The sequence below is a fragment of the Saccoglossus kowalevskii genome, chromosome 16, assembly GCF_978046115.1.
Source record: "Saccoglossus kowalevskii chromosome 16, keSacKowa6.1, whole genome shotgun sequence".
Classification (NCBI taxonomy): Eukaryota; Metazoa; Hemichordata; class Enteropneusta; family Harrimaniidae; genus Saccoglossus; species Saccoglossus kowalevskii.
In genome coordinates, this window is record NC_140656.1 from 13889249 (window position 1) to 13913646 (window position 24398).

The 24398-nt window shown below is 33.9% G+C and overlaps 1 protein-coding gene across 1 annotated transcript; it reads left to right on the top strand.

The window, feature by feature from the left end:
* The first annotated feature begins 1139 nt into the window (after window positions 1–1139).
* On the top strand, window positions 1140–20219 carry LOC102809700 (uncharacterized). The gene is made up of 20 exons (XM_085491088.1): window positions 1140–1226; window positions 1942–2166; window positions 2568–2705; window positions 4503–4619; window positions 6721–6834; window positions 6947–7036; window positions 7558–7677; window positions 9356–9451; window positions 10926–11063; window positions 12875–12988; window positions 13808–13918; window positions 15218–15313; window positions 16272–16391; window positions 17070–17165; window positions 17479–17586; window positions 18578–18676; window positions 18984–19097; window positions 19440–19550; window positions 19653–19763; window positions 20066–20219. The coding sequence occupies exons 1-20, from the start codon at window positions 1157–1159 to the stop codon at window positions 20182–20184; spliced, it is 2307 nt and encodes a 768-aa protein (XP_085347214.1). The 5' UTR covers window positions 1140–1156; the 3' UTR covers window positions 20185–20219.
* The last annotated feature ends 4179 nt before the right edge of the window (window positions 20220–24398 follow it).

A 24398-nucleotide genomic window follows, 5' to 3' on the forward strand; every position in this document is an offset into this window, starting at 1 on the left:
TTACATGTACTTTTACAATGTTTTACGCAGCCATTTTCGCTTTTTTTTCAATTTTAAATAAATTGGTAATTGGGAATAATCTCAAGCAATTACCACCCCACTCTCAATTAATAATAAACTGCATTAAAACATAAGGAAGTGATGTAGTTTTAGAGTATTTACTTTGGCAAAGTTGAGAATGTTGTTTGGAAGCCGACACTGTGTCGCCAATATAATGTCCATGCATATTAACAGACGCGCACATGCCTGTCATTAAATAACGGGTCGGTGAAAAAAAATACTAATTTTGTTCACACTGTTTTGTGTTTTTTTAATATGCATTGCTTTGTAGCAAACTTCGGACAGTAATTTGCGCTCTAACTCACGTCATTAATGGCATTCGCTGCAATGATAAGTCACAAATAAGAGCACTATAAAGGTAAAATAATGAAATTATTTTGTACTAATTACATATTACGTGCGAAAAGAGGGTATACAATGGTCATGGCATTATACCACACGGAAATGACGTTTTGTATTTGTTTGTTATTGAGTGATCGGGAATAGCTTTCCAACTTTCCCCGGCCATATTATAATGCAGATAGAGTATAAGAATAGAATAGAATAGAAGTCAATTACCAGTAAGTATCTATAAACCGTCTTTAGATTTTGCTATTATGTAAGAATATATGGTTAACAACTGCCTCAATAAGTTCGAGTACACATTGTGTACAACTCTAGTACATGTTCAAGTCCCTTAGATTGTGCTACAAGATTGTTTTCATATTTACACAACCCCTCGTTATTATTTGCATCGTGCTACTTCGCTTCCCACTCCCAAACTCCCTATTGTGTTCTTTTAAATAGAGATGGTATATTATCATTGATATCGCTAACAGTTGTGCCAACGTTGACAATAGCAGCAAGAAATGAAATGATGCCGCTCAGCATTAAAATATGCAAAGGTAACTTGAATACAAATTGACAGTCAGTTAATAATTAGATACTGCTAATTTACTTTTCAGTTAATTAATATTATTATAATATAATTGAAAAAAAAGTGGGATGCTATTTCCGACAGACAATTAGCTAATAATTACTAACTATAATTTCCGTGTCATTGCTATAAATATCAAATATTGTTCAGCTTGGCTACAGTGAATGACTCTATTGCAAAATGAAGAGTATAGGTGGTGTTGTGCTGGTGTTTTGTATACTGTATCAAATATGTGCAGCTGAAAAACAAGGTATGTACTTGTACACATACGTTTTATTAGTGCGACTCATAGCAATATTAAACACATTAATTACACGACCTAACCATGTTACATGAGTATAGGCAATTTAAAATTGTAGGTGAGGCAACAACATTCGCGGTTTTAGTAGTTTGCGAACACTAGTGAACGTATTTTTTCAGGATATTAAAAATCACTTTGAAAAGGTGTTTCGCGAGTGTACGACTTGCAGTTTTGCAATTTGATTCCTTATATACTTAATATCCGAAAATAGCATGTAATGCATCCAATACATACCCATCATCGGTATTATTATTAATACAGTATCTGTAACATGTCCCACAAAATTATTGTCTACTTTATTTCAAACGTGCGTAATATTTATGTCACATTAAATAAGTTTCCTTCTGATTACATTGGACGCAGGAATAATTGGGTGCATGACTGAAAACGAATTACGCAAAATATCGGGCGGATATAAATACATTTTGCCAACTTCTTGAATTGTTATATCTGATTACATAAGTATAAGCAGCGTAAGATGTATAATGATTAAGTCCTCACGCGAATACCGCAAAGTATGCACTCAGGCATCACGGAATCGCATCGATCAACAAGTACGATCCCCGCAGTGATTCAGTGCATTCTTTGTGGTATTAACGTATTAACCACGTAGTATATATCTATGTGATTACATTTTATTATTTGAAATGACTTGTAATTCCAGATAATGTAATTAACGTAAAGAAGAAGCCCAAGTATTGTCATGAATTTGCTTTGGCGTTGAAGCAGAACATTGATTTTAACTTCATGGAAATTCAGTGTGAGAAAGATGGCACTTTTTCACCGACGCAATGTTTGAGAACAGGCATGTGCGCATGTGTCAATATGTATGGAAATTATATTACTTACACAGCGACGGCTCCCAACCAACCACCACCAGAATGTAAAGGTAAATATCATTATATACCACTATGTTAAACATTATTTTGGTAACCATTAATTGTAAGCAAATAACATTTGCTTTAAATTATTATTTCCTATGATTATTAACAAATTATTCCATGCAACCGAGCAAAATTACCGAGTGTGTAGAATGTATCGACTCTACCTTATTATTAAATAAAACAAGTAGTACATAAAACTGAAAATTCGATCGATCGATAAATGAATTTAATGACTTGCTTACAGTCCCACGATCTGGATGTGATATAGATCTCGCGCATACATGTTACAATGGGACAAATACACACCACGGTAGCGAATTACAAGCTTTCTTTTGAATGTTTCATAGGGTATAAGTTCAATGAAAATAGATAAACTAAAACCCAGAGTTATTGTATCTATTGACAGGTTTGAAGCCTGGTCGTTGTCCATTTACAAACACCGGTCTGTCATGTGACATTAAATGCCAACATGATGCAGAATGTCCTTTCAACCATAAATGCTGTAATACTGATTGTGGTATGACGTGTCTAGAACCAAAACAAGGTACAGTATTTTGACAGTAACAATCGATATAGAATGACTACAGTTAGTCTGTGTTCCATTGTGTTATACCGTATATACATCCACAAATCATGAATTCATCATTTTGTCAAGGTATACATCGTTATCTCCAATGTAATTCTTAGCTGCGCGCATTCATCATTGAAACTAGAACGTTCAGCGTAATAGTCGCGCTCTTTATGAGCACGCTCGAATGTTCCCGTTTGAAACCCAACGCTTTAAGTGAGATGAGGTGGAATGAAGAATCACATAACGCAATAGACTACATTGTATGCTATTATTATTGAATTGACAAAAATGACAATAAAAAATTTTTCAAAAAAAAATATTTCAGTTGGGGGATTTTCATATTTTGAATTTGAGTTTGGCAAACTGTTGAAGGATTATTTTTGTGATTATAGCAAATAATCACATTTTATTCGTACCTAATAAACATTTACCTACATTGCATTGCTCGTTTCTCGTACATAAAAGCAATGATTTTTATATAGGCCTCAGTCGCGTTTAATTTGTGAAGTTCACGCAAAATCCATAAAGCAAATGAAAATCGACAGTGATTTACATTCTTGTGTCTCCTATAACCAAATTATTTCACAATGATTTGTTATCGATATGATGTATCCTAGTGCGACTTAATTTGTAGAAATCCCGAGTCAAAACAAAATGTTTTAAATCAATTTGAGTCAGTTTGTCAACTGCCTGCCTGTTTTCAATAAAAAAAAGAATTGCATGTTACTGCTGAGGTGACACAAGCGAAAATGTTGTGACCCCTTATTACCTTCACTTTTGAACTTGTTTTGTTAAAACACTGATAATTGTGTCCAACAGAATAACAAAATATGTGGCTATAATAAGATTCTTTCCAAGATTATGATATAATGTACGATTTACTATCACGACAGTAAACTAGCATAACCAGTTGCGGCACAATGAATCTATGTCCTAGTACGTCAGTGACGTTATATTGACTTGGCAGAGTACAAATTATTATATGTTCTCGGGACATGTGTAATAACCTTATCGACGATAAAAATATGAATAAATTACGTAAATAAGAATATGCATCTACATTAGGTTTACATCTCAGCCGTAGCTGTAGCTAGTAAGTCTGTTGATCACATCTCACCAGTCACTGTGCCTTCTTTTTTTAGTCTCAACAACAGTTCCTCAAGTCAGTTTAACCATTTAAATGTTACTTTAAACGGTTATTGAAGTATAAGCTTCAATTAAATTCATATTACAAACTTTTTTGAACTAAGAATATAATATTATATTCAGATCTCGGTTCCCATTACTTCGAATCCGATCTACAGCTTCCATACCACAACGATTGAAAATCTGCATTATGTCAAACTAACACATAACTAATATTTATATCAAAAAGCAACTAAGTTCAGCTGCTGCTACTTGAATAACCAGTTACCGTTTTGCGATCACTAATGACCAACCATCACATTTTGCCACAAAATCATGGAAGAGTATTACAAACTATGATTTCACAGAAGCAATAAAACAGTCTACTTAATTTGGTGGGTTTCTTAACATCATTGAATTCCACATACAATATGATATTCATTGAACAAACTGTGGCAACCAATAGGTAATAAAGCTGTACTCGGTGTGCATAACACTCACGTTTCAAAATACAATAATGATCAAAACACACAAAACATAATTATAATGTATGCCAACAGTCATAAAAACACTTTCAAATAAATGTAAGAACGTTGGATTATATTGATCATTTCTCACATATTACATACAATTTTTCCATGTCAGACTGTTACCCAGACGAGTTTGTTTGCGATGATGGAGTGGTTTGTATATCAGAGTACCAAGTATGTGATGGGTTACCTGACTGTATTGATGGCAGTGATGAATCACCAAGTAGATGCAGTAAGTATGGAATGGTTTACCCGACTTTCTTGATGGTAGTGATGAATAACAAAGTAGATGCAGTAAGTAAGTGATGAGTTACCTGACTGTCTTGGTGGCAGTGATGAATCACCAAGTAGATGCAATAAGTATGTGATAGGTTACATGGCAGTCTTGATGGTAGTGATGAATCACCAACTAGATAAGGTAAATATGTGATGGGTTACATGACTGTCGTGATGGTAGTGATGAATCTCCCAGTGGATTTAGTAAGTATATTATGGGTTACAAGACTGTCTTGATGGAAGTGTTGAATCACCAACTAGATGCAGTAAGTTTGTGATCGGTTACCTGACTGTCTTGATGGCAGTGATGAATCACCAAGTGGATGCAGTAAGTGTGTGATGGGTTACTTGACTGTCTTGATGGCAGTGATGAATCACAAAGTGGATGCAGTAAGTATGTGATGGGTAACCTGACTGTCTTGATGGCAGTGATGAATCACCAAGTAGATACAGTAAGTATGTGATGGGTTACCTGACTGTCTTGATGGCAGTGATGAATCACCAAGTAGATACAGTAAATATGTGATGCCATGGGTAACCTGACTGTCTTGGTGGCAGTGATGAATCACCAAGTAGATGCAGTAAGTGTGTGATGGGTTGCGTGACTGTCTTGTTGGCAGTGATGAATCACCAAGTGGATGTAGTAAGTATGTGATGGGTTACAAAACAGTCTTGTTTGCAGCGATGAATCATAAAGTAGGTGCAGTAAGTGTGTGATGGGTTACTTGACTCTCTTGATGACAGTGATGATTCACCAAGTAGATGCAGTAAGTGTGTGATGGGTTACAAGACTGTCTTGTTGGTAGTGATGAATCACCAAGTGGATGCAGTAAGTATGTGATGGGTTACCTGACTGTCTTGATGGCAGTGATGAATCACCAACTAGATGCAGTAAGTATGTGATGGGTAACCTGACTGTCTTGATGGCAGTGATGAATCACCAAGTAGATACAGTAAGTATGTGATGGGTTACCTGACTGTCTTGATGGCAGTGATGAATCACCAAGTAGATACAGTAAATATGTGATGCCATGGGTAACCTGACTGTCTTGGTGGCAGTGATGAATCACCAAGTAGATGCAGTAAGTGTGTGATGGGTTGCGTGACTGTCTTGTTGGCAGTGATGAATCACCAAGTGGATGTAGTAAGTATGTGATGGGTTACAAAACAGTCTTGTTTGCAGCGATGAATCATAAAGTAGGTGCAGTAAGTGTGTGATGGGTTACTTGACTCTCTTGATGACAGTGATGATTCACCAAGTAGATGCAGTAAGTGTGTGATGGGTTACCTGATTGTCTTGTTGGCAGTGATGAATCACCAAGTAGATGCAGTAAGTGTGTGATGGGATACAAGATTGTCTTGTTGGCAGTGATGAATCACCAAGTGGATGTAGTAAGTATGTGATGGGTTACAAAACAGTCTTGTTGGCAGCGATGAATCACAAAGTAGATGCAGTAAGTGTGTGATGGGTAACTTGACTCTCTTGATGGTAGTGATGAATCGCCAAGTAGATGCAGTAAGTGTGTGATGAGTTACCTGACTGTCTTGATGGCAGTGATGAATCACCAAGTAGATACAGTAAATATGTGATGGGTTACCTGACTGTCTTAGTGGCAGTGATGAATAACAAAGTAGATGCAGTATGTATGTGATGGGTTACATTAATGTCTTGATGGAAGTGATGAATCACCATGTTGATTCAGTAAATACGTGATGGGTTACCTGACTGTATTGATGGTAGTAACAAATCACCAAGTAGATGCAGTAAGTGTGTGATGGGTTACTTGACTGTCTTGGTGGTAGTGATGAATCGCCAAGTAGATGCAGTAAGTGTGTGATGGGTTAACCGACTGTCTTAATAGCAGGGATGAATCACCAAGTAGATGCAGTAAGTATGTGATAGGTTATCTGACTGTTTCCATGACAGTGATGTATCACCAAGTAGATGCAGTAAGCATGTGATTGGTTACTTGACTGTCTTGATGGTATATTCAAAAGTGCCTTGAATGGTGTTTTATGTATTATGGTAAATCCTTTCATCATCTATGTTATTTCAGCTGAGCCACGATTTGAGTGTGATTTTGACAGGATGATACCTATACATTTTGTTTGTGATGGTTATCCACAATGTCCCGATGGTTCTGATGAGCTGAATTGTGAAGATTTTGATTGTAAGTGTATATTTATTGCATTTGTACTGAGAACACCTATCATTGGTATATTAACAATTGCTTATACAGTAAATGCAAATTAATTTGTTTTTGTTTTTTGCATTGAATTTAGTTGTTTGTACCAATGGGAATATCGTTAAACAGGTCTCTGTATGCAATGGCTATGACAACTGTGCAGATGGTAGTGACGAATCTGGTTGCGGTAAGCTCTTTCTATTCAATGATCCTTATTGGAGTCTTATAACATTACATATGGGACTTTTTGTATGTGAAATTCCATATTTGTTCTTCTTTGGTTGAACTCCCATAGATTGTGATTCTTAACAAAAAGGATCATTCTGAGCAGCGATGTCAGACTGAAATTAGCTTCGGATATATTTTACAGTTACAATCTGCGCTCTTAGAAAACAACACTTGAATCAAGCCACATGGTCACTCGGAGCGACCATATCACCTTGGGTCATAAATACACATTGTCGTTGATTTTTGCGTCTTTGGTAGAACATGTTCGATGAGTTATTCACATTCACATCTTACAGTCTGAACGTGATCATCAGCGAAAGTCAAACGTGTTTGATGCAAGTCCACTTGGATTATTTATCACAAGGATTTCCCAGCAAGATAATGTATTTGTTGGCATGACCGTCTTGTCGACCAGACGTGTATTTGGTAGGCTGAAAATAAAATTTTCTCAATGACACACAATATTAATGTTGTCAACAGAACCTCAAGCTGAGTGTAATGAACCACAATTTAAGTGTACCGACGGTAGTTGTTATGAAGAATGGAATCACTGTGATGGATATAACGACTGTGGTGATTGGTCTGATGAAGACGGTTGTGGTAAATATTTGTTGTTCATTATATAAAGATAGTTGACTCTATATGATTACTGGTGTAACGTGTTAAGATATTCCAACAATTCCCCCTGGGTATGGTTAGTTTGTAAGAACGTTTGCCAATAATTTGGACACACCTTGGTCGATCACATCCTACCTTTGCACGTACCTTTACATACACACATTCGTTTATTGCAGGATTCGATGCAAGATAGGCGAATGGTTCCATTCGCTTGCTAAAAATCATCAAGCAATTATAAAGCGGATGTCGGTCGGTGCAATCAATTAAATATTGTGCCGTAACCTCTACAGATATCAATACGCTTATACATGAAACAACTTTTCTGGAAACATATCTAATAAAAGAACACGAGGATGTCACGAAATCACAAAATATATGCACAAGTAAACTGAAGCGGTGGTTCATTATATACGAAGTGTTACGAACATATTTTAAATGTTATTGTATGACGAGGAATTATTTTTAATTCACCGAAAAAATTAAAATAACTAATTATTACGCTATACGACAATTATATGTTGACGTCTTTTACATAATGGTAAAAGCAAATAGTTTTCGCATGCATCGCTTTCGAATTAAAACATCCGAGAGTCGCAATGTTCAACATTTCAACTCCTTGCCGATTTCAATTGACATCCTGATTTATTGCAACTGTATGTTATGCGTGTATGTTATGGTATATTGAACCCTCAGAATGACGTTTTCAGATGATTAAAATACTGGTATCATATTATAATGTTTATATCGAATATTATATCAATTATGTATATTTTTCCAGGGCACGTGCAAGTCAGTGTTACAAGTTGTATTATTGAGCTTTCAAGTCCCTTTAGGCTTGAAAATACTATTGCTATTATTGGCACGTGGTTCGGCCGCCATTTTGCATCTCATTAAATATACTTGTCGCTTGTATCTCAAACACTATTGCATGTACAGACATGGGACTAACGCTATATTGAAGGCAATGGACCAGAGATTTGGCCAACATATTTGTTGACCATATAATTGTCATAGCACTCATTAAATATGTATATCTATAATATCTCAGGCGATATTGCATGTACAGACATGGTACCAATGCTAAATTGAAACCACTTGACAAGAAAAATGGCTAACGTTTCAATGACCATATAAGGTCATAGACCTCTTTAAATATGCATGTCTCTTCTGTCTCAAACACTATGACATGTACTACTCTATATTGACGTAATGGACAAGAACTATTGCGCATACAAAAAGGGACCATTGGTGACATTGACAAGAGACATTGCTGTCATGTTCAGTGATCATATATGGTCAAAGAATTCATTAAATATGCATATCCATAATATCTCGAGCGCTATTGAAAATAGAGACATCATACGCTATATTGAAAACATTGGACAAGACCATCGCATGTGCTACTTACATGTATAAAGCTTGCACAAATCAAATCATCCAAACAGGTTTTTTTTTCAAATTCAATGGTGTTATGGCACTTAACTTGAGAGCTGTTAATAGCTACATAATATTATTATTATTTTATAACTACATTTCTGAACATGATTGGTGACGGCACATACACGCTGTTAAATTATTTTCGCAGTGTAATACTTGATTGTATGTACTTATTATTGTCATGAAAACAAAATAAAGTATTCTATATTTTTTCCATGTACAGATTTAAAAGAATGCAAGAATGGTATGTTAGTACCAGAAAAGGAAATATGCAATGGTTACGACGGTTGTGGTGATAATTCAGATGAGGAAAACTGTCGTAGGTCAAATGTTTTATTAGGAATTATCAATACACGCATTCAAAGAAGCCTGAATGTGCTATAGTCAAATAGTAATTTGTATGTAATTACTTTGGGTGGACCTCTTTAAGATTTGTTTATTTCATGACGATGTGGTCAAAAAAATGTAATTTTTAGTAAAATATGATACTTTTGATTTGTTTTAATACAATTGTGGTGTACATTATTTTTGTGCACAAATTCATCTTGACAATAATCTTGTAGGACAGTGAGGCTATTCGACCATCGGTTGCCTATATGTTTAATCTTTAACCATTTTTAAAACTTACTATTGGATCAACAATGCGATTAAATTAAAGTTGATGTAGAATACTAACTAAATATTAGTAAGCAGTACAGTTTACCCAACCATAATGAGCTAATTAAATATGCTTTAACTGAATATACAAGGGGTTATCGCAAGAAAAATATATTAAGTTTCATCTAATAAACCCAAATGACACTTACTGTTGTTTATATATATATTGCGTAGTTCAAAATAGTGAAATATGCGGAATCACCATCACCGTTCATAATGAATTTGTGCCTGCTCCGGCCACCAGATTGCCAATGTATTTGGATATTCAACAATAGTTTGTTAAACAACCCTATTTATATTGCCATCGTGAAAAACCATAATAAATAATAAATCATTTCAAAAAGTAAATCACTTAATAGCTCTTGGTCTCAAGAATGTTGATGACTCTGAAAGATCAAGGTTTGCAACTCGTAAATCTGTGATCAACTATGACACATAATAGTCAAATATGTAGATTCTTTTTTGTTGAGATTTCAGAAATATTAATAGAATTATAGGAACAGGTACATGTCCATGTTGCGTAAAGTAAAAGCATTGAAAAATATTAACTTGAAGACATAGTAATCGTCAACAAACATAAACACTTAACAAATTGGAAAGGTTTTCATCCAAAAACATTATCAGTAAACATATTATTACATAACGAAATGTAGAAACAATGCCGTATTATAAAAAGTTCAAAACGAACATTTCCTAATTTTAATAAGTCTTATCAACTATAATATAATAAGTAATGTACTGTACACATTTACAATAAGTAATGTAAGTGGCATATTCACAACCTACCAGCAATTCCTTGTCAAATTTTATTGATCGAACTTAATTCACATTTGGTATTGTTGCTAGTATGCTATGGTGTAGCATGTTGCTCGCACTATGATTGGTTGTAACTTATCATCTAAAATGGTATTTACATGGTACATTGCCAACTATATAGTTAATATAGAGATGACATCAATATTTGTCATATCAGGTTATATATAAGTTGAGCCAGGTCAAGAGGAAATGTATGATATAGTTCAGTATTGAGACAAGGTACTTGTGAATAAAAAAATCAGTAAATCATAATAGATACATTAAACTATATTATCCATTAAACATTAAACTACATTATAAAATGCACCATTTCATTGTAGCTTCCATTCCCGGTGATTATGAAAATGATTGTTTCAGAGACTTTATGTACCAATGTGGTGATGAAGATTGTATTAGTATATACGAAGTTTGTAATGGGATTCCTGACTGTGCCAATGGAGAAGACGAAGTTAACTGCCGTAAGTTTTTCCAACAATTATTCATGCAAAGTTTTTAATAAAGTCATGAAACCTGGTCATAGAACATCGTTTTACTTTTCCGAATAATCGTGTCTATTGAGACTATCGTGAATGAAATGTGAACAAGAAAAGCTATTTATCGATATGACTTGTTTGCGACCGTGAAAGGTTTAAATACTTTCTGCATCCCGGGTTTACCTTTCAGAAATTGTGAATCAACAGCTTTAAGGTGAAGAAAATCACCGTTTTTTTTTGTCCAAATCATTGTAAACATATCGCGGTAATTTACTTCCGCAATGCGTTGAAAAAATTAAAATTTCTTCTGTACGACACTGCATTTTGATTAGTTAACGAAAGACTTGACCTGTTAGGTCAAGGGAAGTTGTTCAGGTCAATTGATGATGAAAAATATCATGGGGTAATTGCTTTGTATGGAGAGTTTGCGTACGATTTTGTAACATTCCACAACGAAGATATCGATAAAGATCGTGCCTTCGACTGTTTTCCCACAGAACCTACCCATTTTTGCACTGTAAATTCAGGCGGTATGTAAACCGTAATGTGACAAAATGTGCGTATTTTTAGGAACATGTTTGTTTCTTCATTGTATAAGGTGTCATTGAAATCAATGACGACTTGATCGTTTCGCATTTTTTTCCTCAAAAAGACGTGATATTTCCAGGAGACCAGTGAACTTTAAAGTATAATTTGGATAATTTTTTGTGGATGGAAAGTTGGTTACAATTTTACCCCCCCCCCTAAATGATCTTTTCTGAGGTGGTCCTCGAATATAAGCCCACCAATAATTTTCCCGATTTTACATGTTCTGGCCCTTTGCTTATGATCGGAGAACTACGGTAATAATGCTTTATTTACATTGCAATAATAGACGATGATAAAGTAATGTGACATAATTGTGATGCATTATACGTCACTTTGTCCACAGTATATTCCATTTACAGCCAATAAATTTTTCCAATTTTACCAGGTTCATAAAATATATAATTCACAGTTTTCCAAATGAAAATGTGTACGCTGAAAACAATTACCACAAATCCATTGTAAAACACTTATAACAATCGGTTTTAATTTAATTTTTTTATTAATCCTTCATTGTAGTTTGTAGAATATCACGTGAGTCGTAATTTAATACAGCTATGCAAAATACACAAAACCTTGCAAGTATAGTATTGATAATTATTCGACCTCACTTCCAAAATAATATTACGATGACTGAAAATGAGAATTGTCAAGATTGCAATTTTCCTATGAGTTTTTGACCTTGGTAATAATTTATGCCATAAATATTTAAATGAAGTATTCAACAAAAGACAGAATTAATCTTTTTTTCAAGGTCAAATAAAATACGCTAAACAGGTTTAATTTAGAGATTCCACCAAAACGTGAATACAAGTAAAGCAATAATCCAAATCGTCCCAGAAAATTAAGATAGTCATCTCTTTACCCAAATGTAATGTAGGTGCAATTAAGTAAATCCAGTTGACAACATCCTTGATCGCACTCAATCTTTATTTTACTACACGCATGGTCAATCAAAATAGCGGTATGTACTACAACCAGAAATAGTGGGACTGAATGAAGATTTTGGCAGTTCTCGCGCAACTATCCAATTAAATGTAAAATGGTCCAAATGATTGATGATTCAATCACACTTATAGATAATTAAACATATTTTGCTTATGGGGTAGTTTTAAATGTAGAATACAAAATTGGTGTTTTCCTATAAAATTATTTAGAAAATAGTATATAAATGAACAACCTCATTAAATTTAATTATATGTGTTTCACAGCTGAATGCTTACCTCCTATGGAACAATGTAAAAACAGTAGTAGATGTTTTGGTCCATGGGATCGATGTAATGGTTGGAATATTTGTGAAGATTTCACTGATGAACTATATTGTGGTGAGTACAGGATTACGTAACAACGAACATCAATATATCGCTTGGACAGACTTACGTGAGTGCAGATGAAATCTCGCATGATCAATATAGAATAGCATTGCTGTGTTGTCACAGAGCACAAGGATGTTTGCCATTGCTTTAGAATTTATTGCAATATAACTTCATTGAAAATAGGTCCTTCGCCTCAACAAGGTTTTGACTAGCACCATAATCTCTATTCGATCATGCATTGCTACATTACTATTTGATATTAATATTAGCACAGTGGCGCATGAGTCACCATTTGATTAAAATTACTAGTCATATTTGTATACATCCCGCTGTTGCACAATGTATTGTGATGTACTTGTTCTTGTGGATTGTTTTAATGAATTCGATCGACCGATGAAAGACAATAAAATAAACCTTTCTTGTCTGATAATTTTTAGCAATGACGTAACACAATGGCGTTCAGTTCAGTTTTGACTGAACGTTACGAAGTCAATCTTTTTAGTGATTTTTTTACTAAACAATGATTAAACAGAGGAAGGGCTATCATAGATAAATCTTCTAGTAAGGCGTCGTATGACACAGGACTGTGCTGAGATAGCGCTTCTTGTGACGACACAAAGCGACAATGACATGTTATTTTTTGAGGAAGTGCATTGTACATTGACGTATAAATAGAATTACCGCCCAGCCTCGGGTTGAGTGTGTAAAACAAGTATTGCAAACAGCTTATACGTCTTTTATATATGCAACTACATTTGAACTTCGAATCTCGCGTGACTTTGTAAGAATTATTAGAAAAAATCATATAAATCTTTCCCTTTGTTAAAGAATGCACAGAATATCAATTTCAATGTACAAACGGTAAATGTATCGACGGAAGTTATTCAGTGTGTAACCTCTATGATGACTGTGGCGATAACAGCGATGAAGAAAACTGTGGTAAGATTGAATGATAAGTTGTGATTGTGATTTAAGATATAAACGTACCTTTGCATGCAGAACCGTCTCAGGTTAGTTTAGTATTTGTTTATTTTAACCTCCACAGCTCTACATAATCGCAATTTTAGAATTAAACCTAGAAATCACCCAGGTACTTAGTGTACAGGTACTTTTAAATCTTTCATCTTTAATATCTGCAATATAACATCCGTTAAGATATCTTGTATTACATATTTGGTATGATGTGAAACACAGTAGAATGAATTATAATACATTAAATCGCGCTGTGCTGTCGTTTTTATATAGATATTTTTCTAAATGGATATACATTTTGCTGCATTATGATACATTGAATGGTTCATGAACGAAATGGTCTCTAGCCATTATATTTCGAATATACCAATTATGTCAATTTCCCGAAATTGTAAACAAGCCTAATGCGACACAACATTGATGAATGATGAAGAATGTAATTTGAGACGAACTGTAGTTTTGAATTGAATACTGCATTTCCGCATGATAATTGTGTTAATGTGATCTGTTAGTTTAGTATATTAATCAAATATACCAGTACATTACAAACTTCTTTTGAATAAGTAATCTGCATTATAATCGAAACTGGTACATTTTATTTTATTTTTTGATCTCTAAATATAAATGTATAATTGTTTTTCCGTAAATTGATAAATTAATTAAATTACATCATTCATCTTAATAAAAATAACCTCATCTCAGTGTAATGTACTGGTTTACACAGACCTTTGTGAAACCAAGTTTAATCATCGGCAAACAACAAATATGGAAGAATGTTTTCGAAATCCGGCGGTCATTGGGAACCCGAGACATTTAAACAACCTTGATCGTATTTTGACAGACATATAATTGTATCAAATGTGTTGCTAAAGTCAACAAGAATGCCAGGTTTTTGACGAAGAATTTGACGTGATAAGTAATTTACTACTGTAGTATATTGGTTCAGTTGAATTTATCCATCAATATGGACATACACTTTTCAGGACACCGCATACTTACCATATATGATTATTGCAATTCTTAATGACTTCTACTGGAACTTTAGAAGTACAGATTTTCCCGTTCATATCCTATTGTTTGTTAGTTGATATAAGTGGTACTCGATGATGTAAGGCAGAGGTAAATATTGACATGGTATCAGTAATTGGTGGCCTGGTAGTAAAATATTGAATCAGAGAAGTTTGCTTTTACAGTTACTGAGTCTAAAATCGACGGATGTACTTTCATAAGTAAAATTAAACCATATTGTGTCTTAAACAATTTCAGGGCATTATAAATGTGCTAATGGTCAATTTGTTCGAAAAGACGCTAACTGTACGGGATGGAATGAATGCGATGATGGTAGTGACGAACTTGACTGTGGTAAGTAATCATTGGAACACATTTTTATTCTGTTTATTGCGTAACCATATCAAATGTCTTAAATCTATGTAAAGTGAATTTAACATGTTAATCAATGGACGGCGATGAGAAAATCTGTTAAAAAGATTCAAGTTTACTATAACGATTTAATTTCTGTGTTATTAAACGTTACATCAGCACTCATGATCGTCTCCTTCACAAAGCTTTCAACCAAGCAAAAAACACACACAGATGGTATCGTGTCAACCTCGCCTCAACCCCTCGTGAAGACTGACTTTATTCTTTTTTCAAATCATAATCTACTACACAGAAATTTAAGATCTAGAGGAATGGCCTCCACCCATTTCACTCACGTAGCCAATTAAATGAAAGTATTTATCGTGCTATTATATACTTGATTAATTGTTCATTACGTTGGAAGACGTCTCATGTAAAGTACCGTCAAAATACACTCGTTGGGTGTCAGTGTTATCAAGTGGGGTGAACTAACAGTACGTTGCCAAAATACGAACCGATATCTAAACACATGAAAACATAATCATGACATTACTCTCGAATAGGTTATTAACAATTTAAACAAAAAAAAACATGTGCGACAGCTCATTTCTCAAACACATAAAATAGTCAATATGAATTTTGACATTTTACTATTATCTGTAAATCCCAACCATAAAAAGGCCATTTGATTGGTATATTTACATATTGCTTCGGAACCAGAATCACCATCTTGAATGTGACGCTTTTATCACTCAACACCACTGATGTGTAATACAGTAAACATGAAGTCAAACTAAAACACCAAACGCTTGCTGAGATATGAGGTAGATTGTATTTTCTGCTACTTAGAATGTTCTTCTGTCAACAACACAATTGACGAACAGCTTATTAAATCATGGCTGTTTAAATTCATTTTGACGCAGCTATAATATTCAGATATTATACATCTTTATATTGATAGATATAATATGTGGCAGCTACGAGTTCAAATGTGGCGATGACAGCTGTGTCAGCCTATGGCTGCGATGTAATGGCGCTGAAGACTGTAGTGATGGATCTGATGAAAGCGCAGATTTATGTAGTGAGTTTCTTTAATAATACGCTCGCTGAAATCACCTGAACATGCGTCAAAAATCTAATATTTTAAAATAATATTGTTTATTGCAGCGTGACAGAATGTGACAGTAATTTGATTGAACAGTTATCAACATATGCCCTGAACCAATCATTAAATGATATGTGACGTATCCAGTGATTACTTATTACTAATTATAAATTATGTAGCAGCTAAATTAATAGCGTCTTTAATTGTTGATATACAGTGTCAACAGTGCAGTTCCTCGTCGAAATTATTTTTTGTACATTCTCTTTGTCATAAAAAATTATGACAAATTGTATGGGATGTATCAATGGGACGACAAAAAAAACTTCATTACGTCCGCTGTTTCTAAGAAGCGTGTTCTATGATTTAAAGGCAATGTCCTGGATTATTGAAAAAATGTGGTTATCAGAATGTAAAAAGGAATCATGTTTTATCACATCTTGTACCAGGTAGCTATGTAGTATCACCACATATTACAAGTAACCTTGTTTTCCTATTCATAACACAAAATAACCACATGTTCTCATTTGACTCACCAAAAGAGACCCAACATATTATTTCCACATAAATTTGCAATCGTTACATTTAAAATTGTAACTTAAATCCACAAACATCTATTATTAGTAAGTATTAACTCTTCTCCAAATGTCTATTAAGCCGATTTTCAGTGTGACGACGGAAGTTTGGTTGCTTTCGACGCAGAGTGTAATAATTGGTTTAATTGCGAAGATCATTCGGATGAGAAGAATTGTGGTAAGATACTATTATATAATATTTTCACGCACATTATTTGCAGTAAAAAATACTTTGTGTATATTATTAGTCCGTCTGTCAGGTCAACGTCATTTTTAAGGTACGATTGGGTACGTATTGTATTGTGACTTTGCATCAAACAGAAAGTCGAAAAATTATCTTTTTTTCAAACAGAGCACACACACGTATCATTGTTGTTTTGGGTGTATCTAAGACAAAACAACATGAAATACAAATACGCTGTATTATAGCTTTAATATTTTGATGTTGGGTGATGTTTTTTTTTAATTAACCCTGCTTTTGATGTTTATAGAATGCGACGAAGGCACGTTCAAGTGTGATAATGGTTTATGTAGGCCTGAGTATGACATATGTAATACCTACGATGACTGTGGTGATAACAGTGATGAGAATAATTGTGGTGAGTTACGCTATCAGATGCAAATATATATATATATATATATATATATATATATATATCTGTTTATTTTTTTACAGAAAAACCTTTCCAAATTCTAATATTCAAAAAAATAAGAGTTAGTGACTAAACAATGTACTTTCACACTCGAGCAAGAGAATAGACATGTTGGTGAACTAGCCTTGCACTGTGAGTGTTTTATTGTTTGCAGTCTTTAAAATACAAGTTTTTTTTCAGGAATAAACTATTTAAAAAACAAAGAACTGCAGACCTCACATCTTAATATTTTCCACATACACAAATTCACATAGTATTTCGATTGAATTTATTTTATTTTATAATATTTTCACTGAAATCTTTAAAATAAATTTACCATTTACAAATTAATTTGTTGGACACTATTTAATCTTCATATTTTACAATCCATAACTTATATTTGAATCTGTTTCAAGACATTTGAACAATTTATTTTAGAAGCATAACAATACAACGACTAGATTTGGTGTCACAGTTTGCTCCCAATTCATATTAGAATATTGCCAGCAATAAAAAATAAATCTTTTTCAGAATCGCATACAAGCTTAGCCAATAAATGCACCTGATTGATCAAACTCGCTCATTCTAATTATTGTTGAGTGATGGAGCTATTTAATAATAAGAGGTATCTTTTAACATAATTAAACGGATATATATATCTGAAAGTACATATATATATAAATAGCGACACAAAGAGGACATAATTTGTTTAGTTCTGATGTTCTTGATATAGCAACAATATTCAGTGATAATGTATGAGGCGATATGGCATAACGACTCAATACTAGTATATCATGTATAATAACTTCATGTTGGAAATATTGACACAATATTAGTGAATATTAACATAATACTTCATATTAAGAATTAGTATCTATACTAGCGTAATATATAACACAATGAATAACTGACGAATTGAAAGTGCATAGCTAGCCGTAAATATTATTTGTCTCTACAGTGTACTATGTATGTGATGATGGACAATTTCTAGCTCAAGGAAATTATTCTTGTAATGGATATGCCGATTGTGTTGACCAAAGTGATGAAAAAGATTGTCGTAAGTTTCTGGTCATTCTATGTTTATGAGGTATATCACAGCACTGTCTAGCTCATTGCTAAGAAACTAAAATTGTGTGTCCTTTAGATTACCAATATGAGCACATGTCGTTTTGTTTGTTTTTGTTTTTATTTTTGTTCTTGAATAAATGGCGTTTTGTGAGATTTGCAACCGTAGAAATCCCAGAGAAATGTTATATACACATACTGTCAGTTAGTTTCATTTAACATTTTTAGTGTAAAGAATACATGCACAATAAATTGCAAACACTTTTTATGGCCTATCATGTCTTATTCGTTTTAATTAGCATGTGATGAGAGTGATGATAGATTTCGATGTGATAATGGTCTTTGTAAGTGGTATTATGATCAGTGTAACGGATATGACTCCTGTGGCGATAATTCTGACGAGCAGGATTGTGGTAAGTTATTTTTCAAATGTATCACTGTTATATATACGTGTTAATATTGTTAGGTCCTGCAATTTGTGAATTGAAAATTTTCCCTGTGGTATGATGATATTGGAAATGAACTGTCATGTGATTTTTAAACTATCAATGGCCTCTGAAAATCCTGAGAATAAGTTTGCTATCTCAAAAATAAAAGCATGCATATTTACTAGAGGTTTTATATGACTTACTAGCACACACTGCATATACTAGATGAGTCCCATTGCTTCGTAAGTACTTGTTGTGCCTTCTAGTACATTTTTACTACTAATGGCTAATTCAGTGTAATCTGAATATTTTTTTTATATTATGCAGTAATTCACGTCTGTGACAATGGAGATGAAATAAAGCGACGACCAGACTCTCCCTCTCCTATTTGTGACATGAACTTCGATTGCTCCGATAAAAGCGACGAGAAGGGCTGTGGTGAGTGAATTGTTCTTACACGCTGATTTCATTATGATACCTACCTAGAATAACTTCCTATTTGCTGATTGCAATATGTTTGCCAATTTGGTCATCTTGCAGAATGTCGTGCGTTTACTATGAAGTGTTCAGATACAGGATATTGTGTTTCAAGATACAATATCTGTGACGGCAACGACGACTGTGGAGACGGTTCAGACGAAAAAAACTGTGGTAAGTATGAATAATATAAGCAATTATTAACAGCAAATAAGAGGTATACAAAGATTCGTCTACGACAAGCCTGACTTTAATACGTAATAATCCAGGAGTAAAATTATGTTAATTAATATTTGGTATAATTTCTTTTTTAGAAGTTCTTGTCGTCCAGTATTCTCGCTACTAATGACGACGAAACATTCGCATTTTATAACACTGATCATTATAACTGCGATACTGTATCGAGCGCTTTTGAGATTACTTCTGGGGTTATTATTCGAATGCAGATTTCAATATTTTTTACTTTTTTTGATCAGTTTGCAGAGAAGACCAGTTCCGTTGTGATGATGGAATATGTAAACCGTTGTCATGGAAATGTAATGGTTATGACGATTGTGGGGACAATTCTGATGAACAATCATGTGACGAAATTTAACGTTTTAATTTCCAATAATAAATCATTAATTCTGGTATTGTTGAATACTAATAGATACGTAATAAATAGTATAAATATAAATAAATAAAGATACAATACAAATACTCGAGAAATAATAAAACTTTTGTCATGTTTTATTTCTAATGACAAAAATGAGAATTGTTAACAATGCAAAGATTGTGTCTGAAAGGCAAGCGTTGTGTCCCACATTTACACAGTACAAGCACATGAAATTTAAAATAACACTTGTCACGATATGTCTTATATTGATGTAAAAATGCAACTGGACACATGCATGTCGGTTAACATTTCTGTAAATTCATGAATAGATAATTAAAATAAAGGTTACACATTTAGAACTCTACTTTAGGTAGACGGAAATGATTTAAAATTATTACAACATAATTTAAAAAATGTATTTTAATTATTCAGTTATTGAGGAGGTTTTGAAATTGAATACTCGTAGCTATCGGAGTTCGTGCCTTTTAAATTTGAAATTTTCTCAATATGTAGGTAGTATGATTCTCAAAAATTATATTCCCGATGTTTTATTGTGTTTTATCCTCATTCAATAATGCAAGAAATTTTAAATGTTAGGGATTTACTTTAAACTATCCTGACAAACTACAAAACACAAATTGGGAGAATAGTTTGCATATTCATTCATCAAGTGTAAATTGTACAGATACGCATAATAAAGTAGTTATATCAGACCGTTTACTATTTTTCCAATGTTAGTAATAGTAAATCGAATACAGAATGTTACATCTCCTCTTACCTCATCGCCGAAACAGTGTAAAGCCAAAACTCTCTTCATATAGGATGCGCAAAATAAAAGCTATTTGTACATACTGATTACTCAAATTTAAATGCGTCTTCATCACGTGAAATTTACTACTAATATATTACTTATATATATATACTTATATATGTAATGAACATTGAGTTATGTCATTCGTTTTTTGAAGCACGTGTTGGTGAACGGGTTAACACAGTGGTACTACTTTTATTGGTATACGATGCAACGAAAATCAGTCAGTTGGTGATTGGTTGACTATACTGTTGGGTTAATAGTTGGGTCATAACTCATTTGTTTGGATCGTAATCTTTTTGTGTCATTGTACGCGCCTCTAAGCAATGTTACAACAAATGTGAAAACTAATTTCTCGGTCATCGCAATATCTCTGCAGATGTTGGAATGTGCAGCCTGTTAATATGAAAGCGGAATATATATGTGTGGTTACATCACGTGGTATGTGGTTACATCACGTGGTCTGTAGTTTCCGGATGCTAGAATGGTACACATCTAATTTTGAATTTTGAGTTGCCGGGTTTCGCAAGGACGCCACTAGAAAGCGTAACAAAGTACCCGGATGACAGCGGTGTTTGGCGCTTGAAGATGGGTTGAATTAATTAATTCTCTATGCACCCGATTAGCATCGTGTGGTAAGCGGAATATTCTCATTCGGACCAACAGGCATATGAAATGGTTAGCTAGTATTGCAATGCTCCTGGTGTTCTTCAAGTACAATAAAAAAATGGCGAAATATCTTCGACTTTTGGACGAAACAACTGTTCATCATGTGAGAAACTGTTCGTTTAGTCTTCCATACTTATTCCCAGCAGACGTTCGATCGATGATGATAACAAAGTCATTTAATTGCCATGTTTATATTTGCAGTGATGATATCCGCAAAAGTAAAACTTCACAGAAAACAGTCTGTACATATAGTTTGTAGGAAATACATATATGACATGCACATAATTATTATTAGTGTTATTTAAAACCCTGATGTTTTTTTGAAAAGAATGCAAAAGTAAATTTCAACTATAAGCATAACTGGTTTGCAAAGTAGGGCGGGCTTAACTCGATATTCCACGGTCGCCAGACTCCGATGAAACAATATTTAGTTTATCAGCATGTTCTACAAGTTCAATAAGCTTTGTTTTTTGTTTTTGTTGCATTATTGCAAGTTGTGCACGTTCCTGGTGGAATTTACAAATTCTGGAACTTTCTTTAAACAAAAATTATTCAAGATGATATGCCTCGGTCATTCAAAAACAACCCCACAGCAACCTTGAACGCGTTATGCAAAACTCAGGAGTTCAATGCACATTTAGTTTAGCCATGATGTGAACAGACCATGCGCTACACAATATAGATTGTCATGCTAACATTTTGACCAAAAATGCCGTTTTTCAGCTTTTGCTGAATTGTTGACTTTCACCTATGTGCGATACTCATTATTTGTAGATGTCATTACATGTGCTTAACATGGGATTTGGTGTTTGGTCAACCAACAAATCTTGTTCGCCTTCAAATGCCGTAACGTATAGAAGTATACAAGTGAAAAACATTATGATTAGGCAATAGTTGATAAGACATTTGGATTAGACCTTGGGGTGGGAGTTCGTATAGTCCAAGGCTTGATAATATTCAGAAAAAATATTTTCAAAACGGCGGCGTAAATCACAACATCCTTAAGGTCTCTAATTTCCCATTGTTGTTTCATTTGCATGACCTTTTGACATAGCATACCCTACCTGTAAATCTGATGACATATAGTGGTTTTATTTCTCAACACCGTCAAATTACAATTTATAAGGATCCAGAAATCGGGGAATTATTTTATTCGAATTTCATCTCCTAGCATGAGATGATCTTCATTATTATTGTATATGCGAATTGGTCCAGTGGATTTAGGGTTTGACCCGGAGTAAAATAGTACATTAGCGAATTTTGTTTCAAACGTTGGCTAAGGTCATTGAGAATGACCAAAAAAACCCAAGATCTAAACCATTGGGCACTTTTTTTAGAGCATGTTGAAGATTTATTGTATTTAGCACTGATTTTACCTACCGCAGATGCAATAATCTCTAATAACCTCTAATTACCATTGAAATGTATTACTGTATAGCAACAATATTTTTAAAACAATAAATGTAATATATAAATCTGCATCTGTAACAGATCACTTCAACATGCATGATGACGTCATATACATGACAACATATCAAAAGTCTACCAAAACCGGACAGAGTGAAAGTTAGTTTTTTTCAGGTACTGATAATGGAAATATTAAGCCATTTTATTGATGCAGTAAGACGTATATATGCAAATGCATATGGGATGATAATCGTCAATATATCCACATATTTATCACACTTACCACACTTAGTCAGCTAAACATGTTTTTGCGCATGGCGAAGCGCCCTCTATAGGCATGTACAGCGCCACCAAGTGGTGATATTTTCAGAAATATACAGGCTCTGGTATTAGTCTTGTTCCATTGGCATTTTATCAATATAAATTCTACACAATATAGAAATCTCTGCAATTATTGTCATATATCATTTTCATTATTACAAAACACAATTTCAGGAATATTTGGGGCATATTTAGATCCATCATTCGCCAAATCAACTTGATACTTTGCTGCAGTCGGTCTGCATAACTCGCACCCTGCATAAAAACACACAAATAAATCATGTTTATCAAAGTGTATGTGATTGTATCATGTAAAGATTGGTGATACAATGGTAATATATATGAAGTACATTTCACAGTTACAGGTATGTGGAATGCGGCAATGATCACATAATGAAGGTAGCTCAAGTCAAGGTTTGATGTGGTAATATCAAAAGAGTGTTTTGCAAGACTTGTGAGGTATCGATTATATCAAGTTTGTGGTAGAATGAGACAGTTACAAACTAACATGATCAGACTTGTGTTTTGTCATACCTTCATTCTGTTTGGGATTGGTATGAAAATAGGTTGGTTGGTTGGCCAATCATCAAATCAAGTCAGTATAATTCTAAGTTTATAATAATATAGTTGATCATCATCAGGATCCAGATTGGGTGAATTTCTACAGCTTACACCTCTACATTCATCACACATGGGGGAGCATTTTAGTCCATGTTTTCTACATGTGTAACGTGTCGTTCGACAGTCTGCTTTACATTTACATTTACATTTGATAACTTTAGTAATTTGTCAGGTGCAGGAGGCTTGTCAGTTTGGATAGCAAGCAATTTTCCCTTCTTCACTTTCCAGCCCCATTCTTCTGGAATAACATAAGTTTGCTCTTTCCACATCAGAACATGGTGGTATACCCGTTGACTATGGTAACCTACAGCTGCAGATGTTGGTGGAATATTCCCAGGCCCCACACATGTAATGATTGTAGCAACTTTCTGAAAGAATTTTCCCA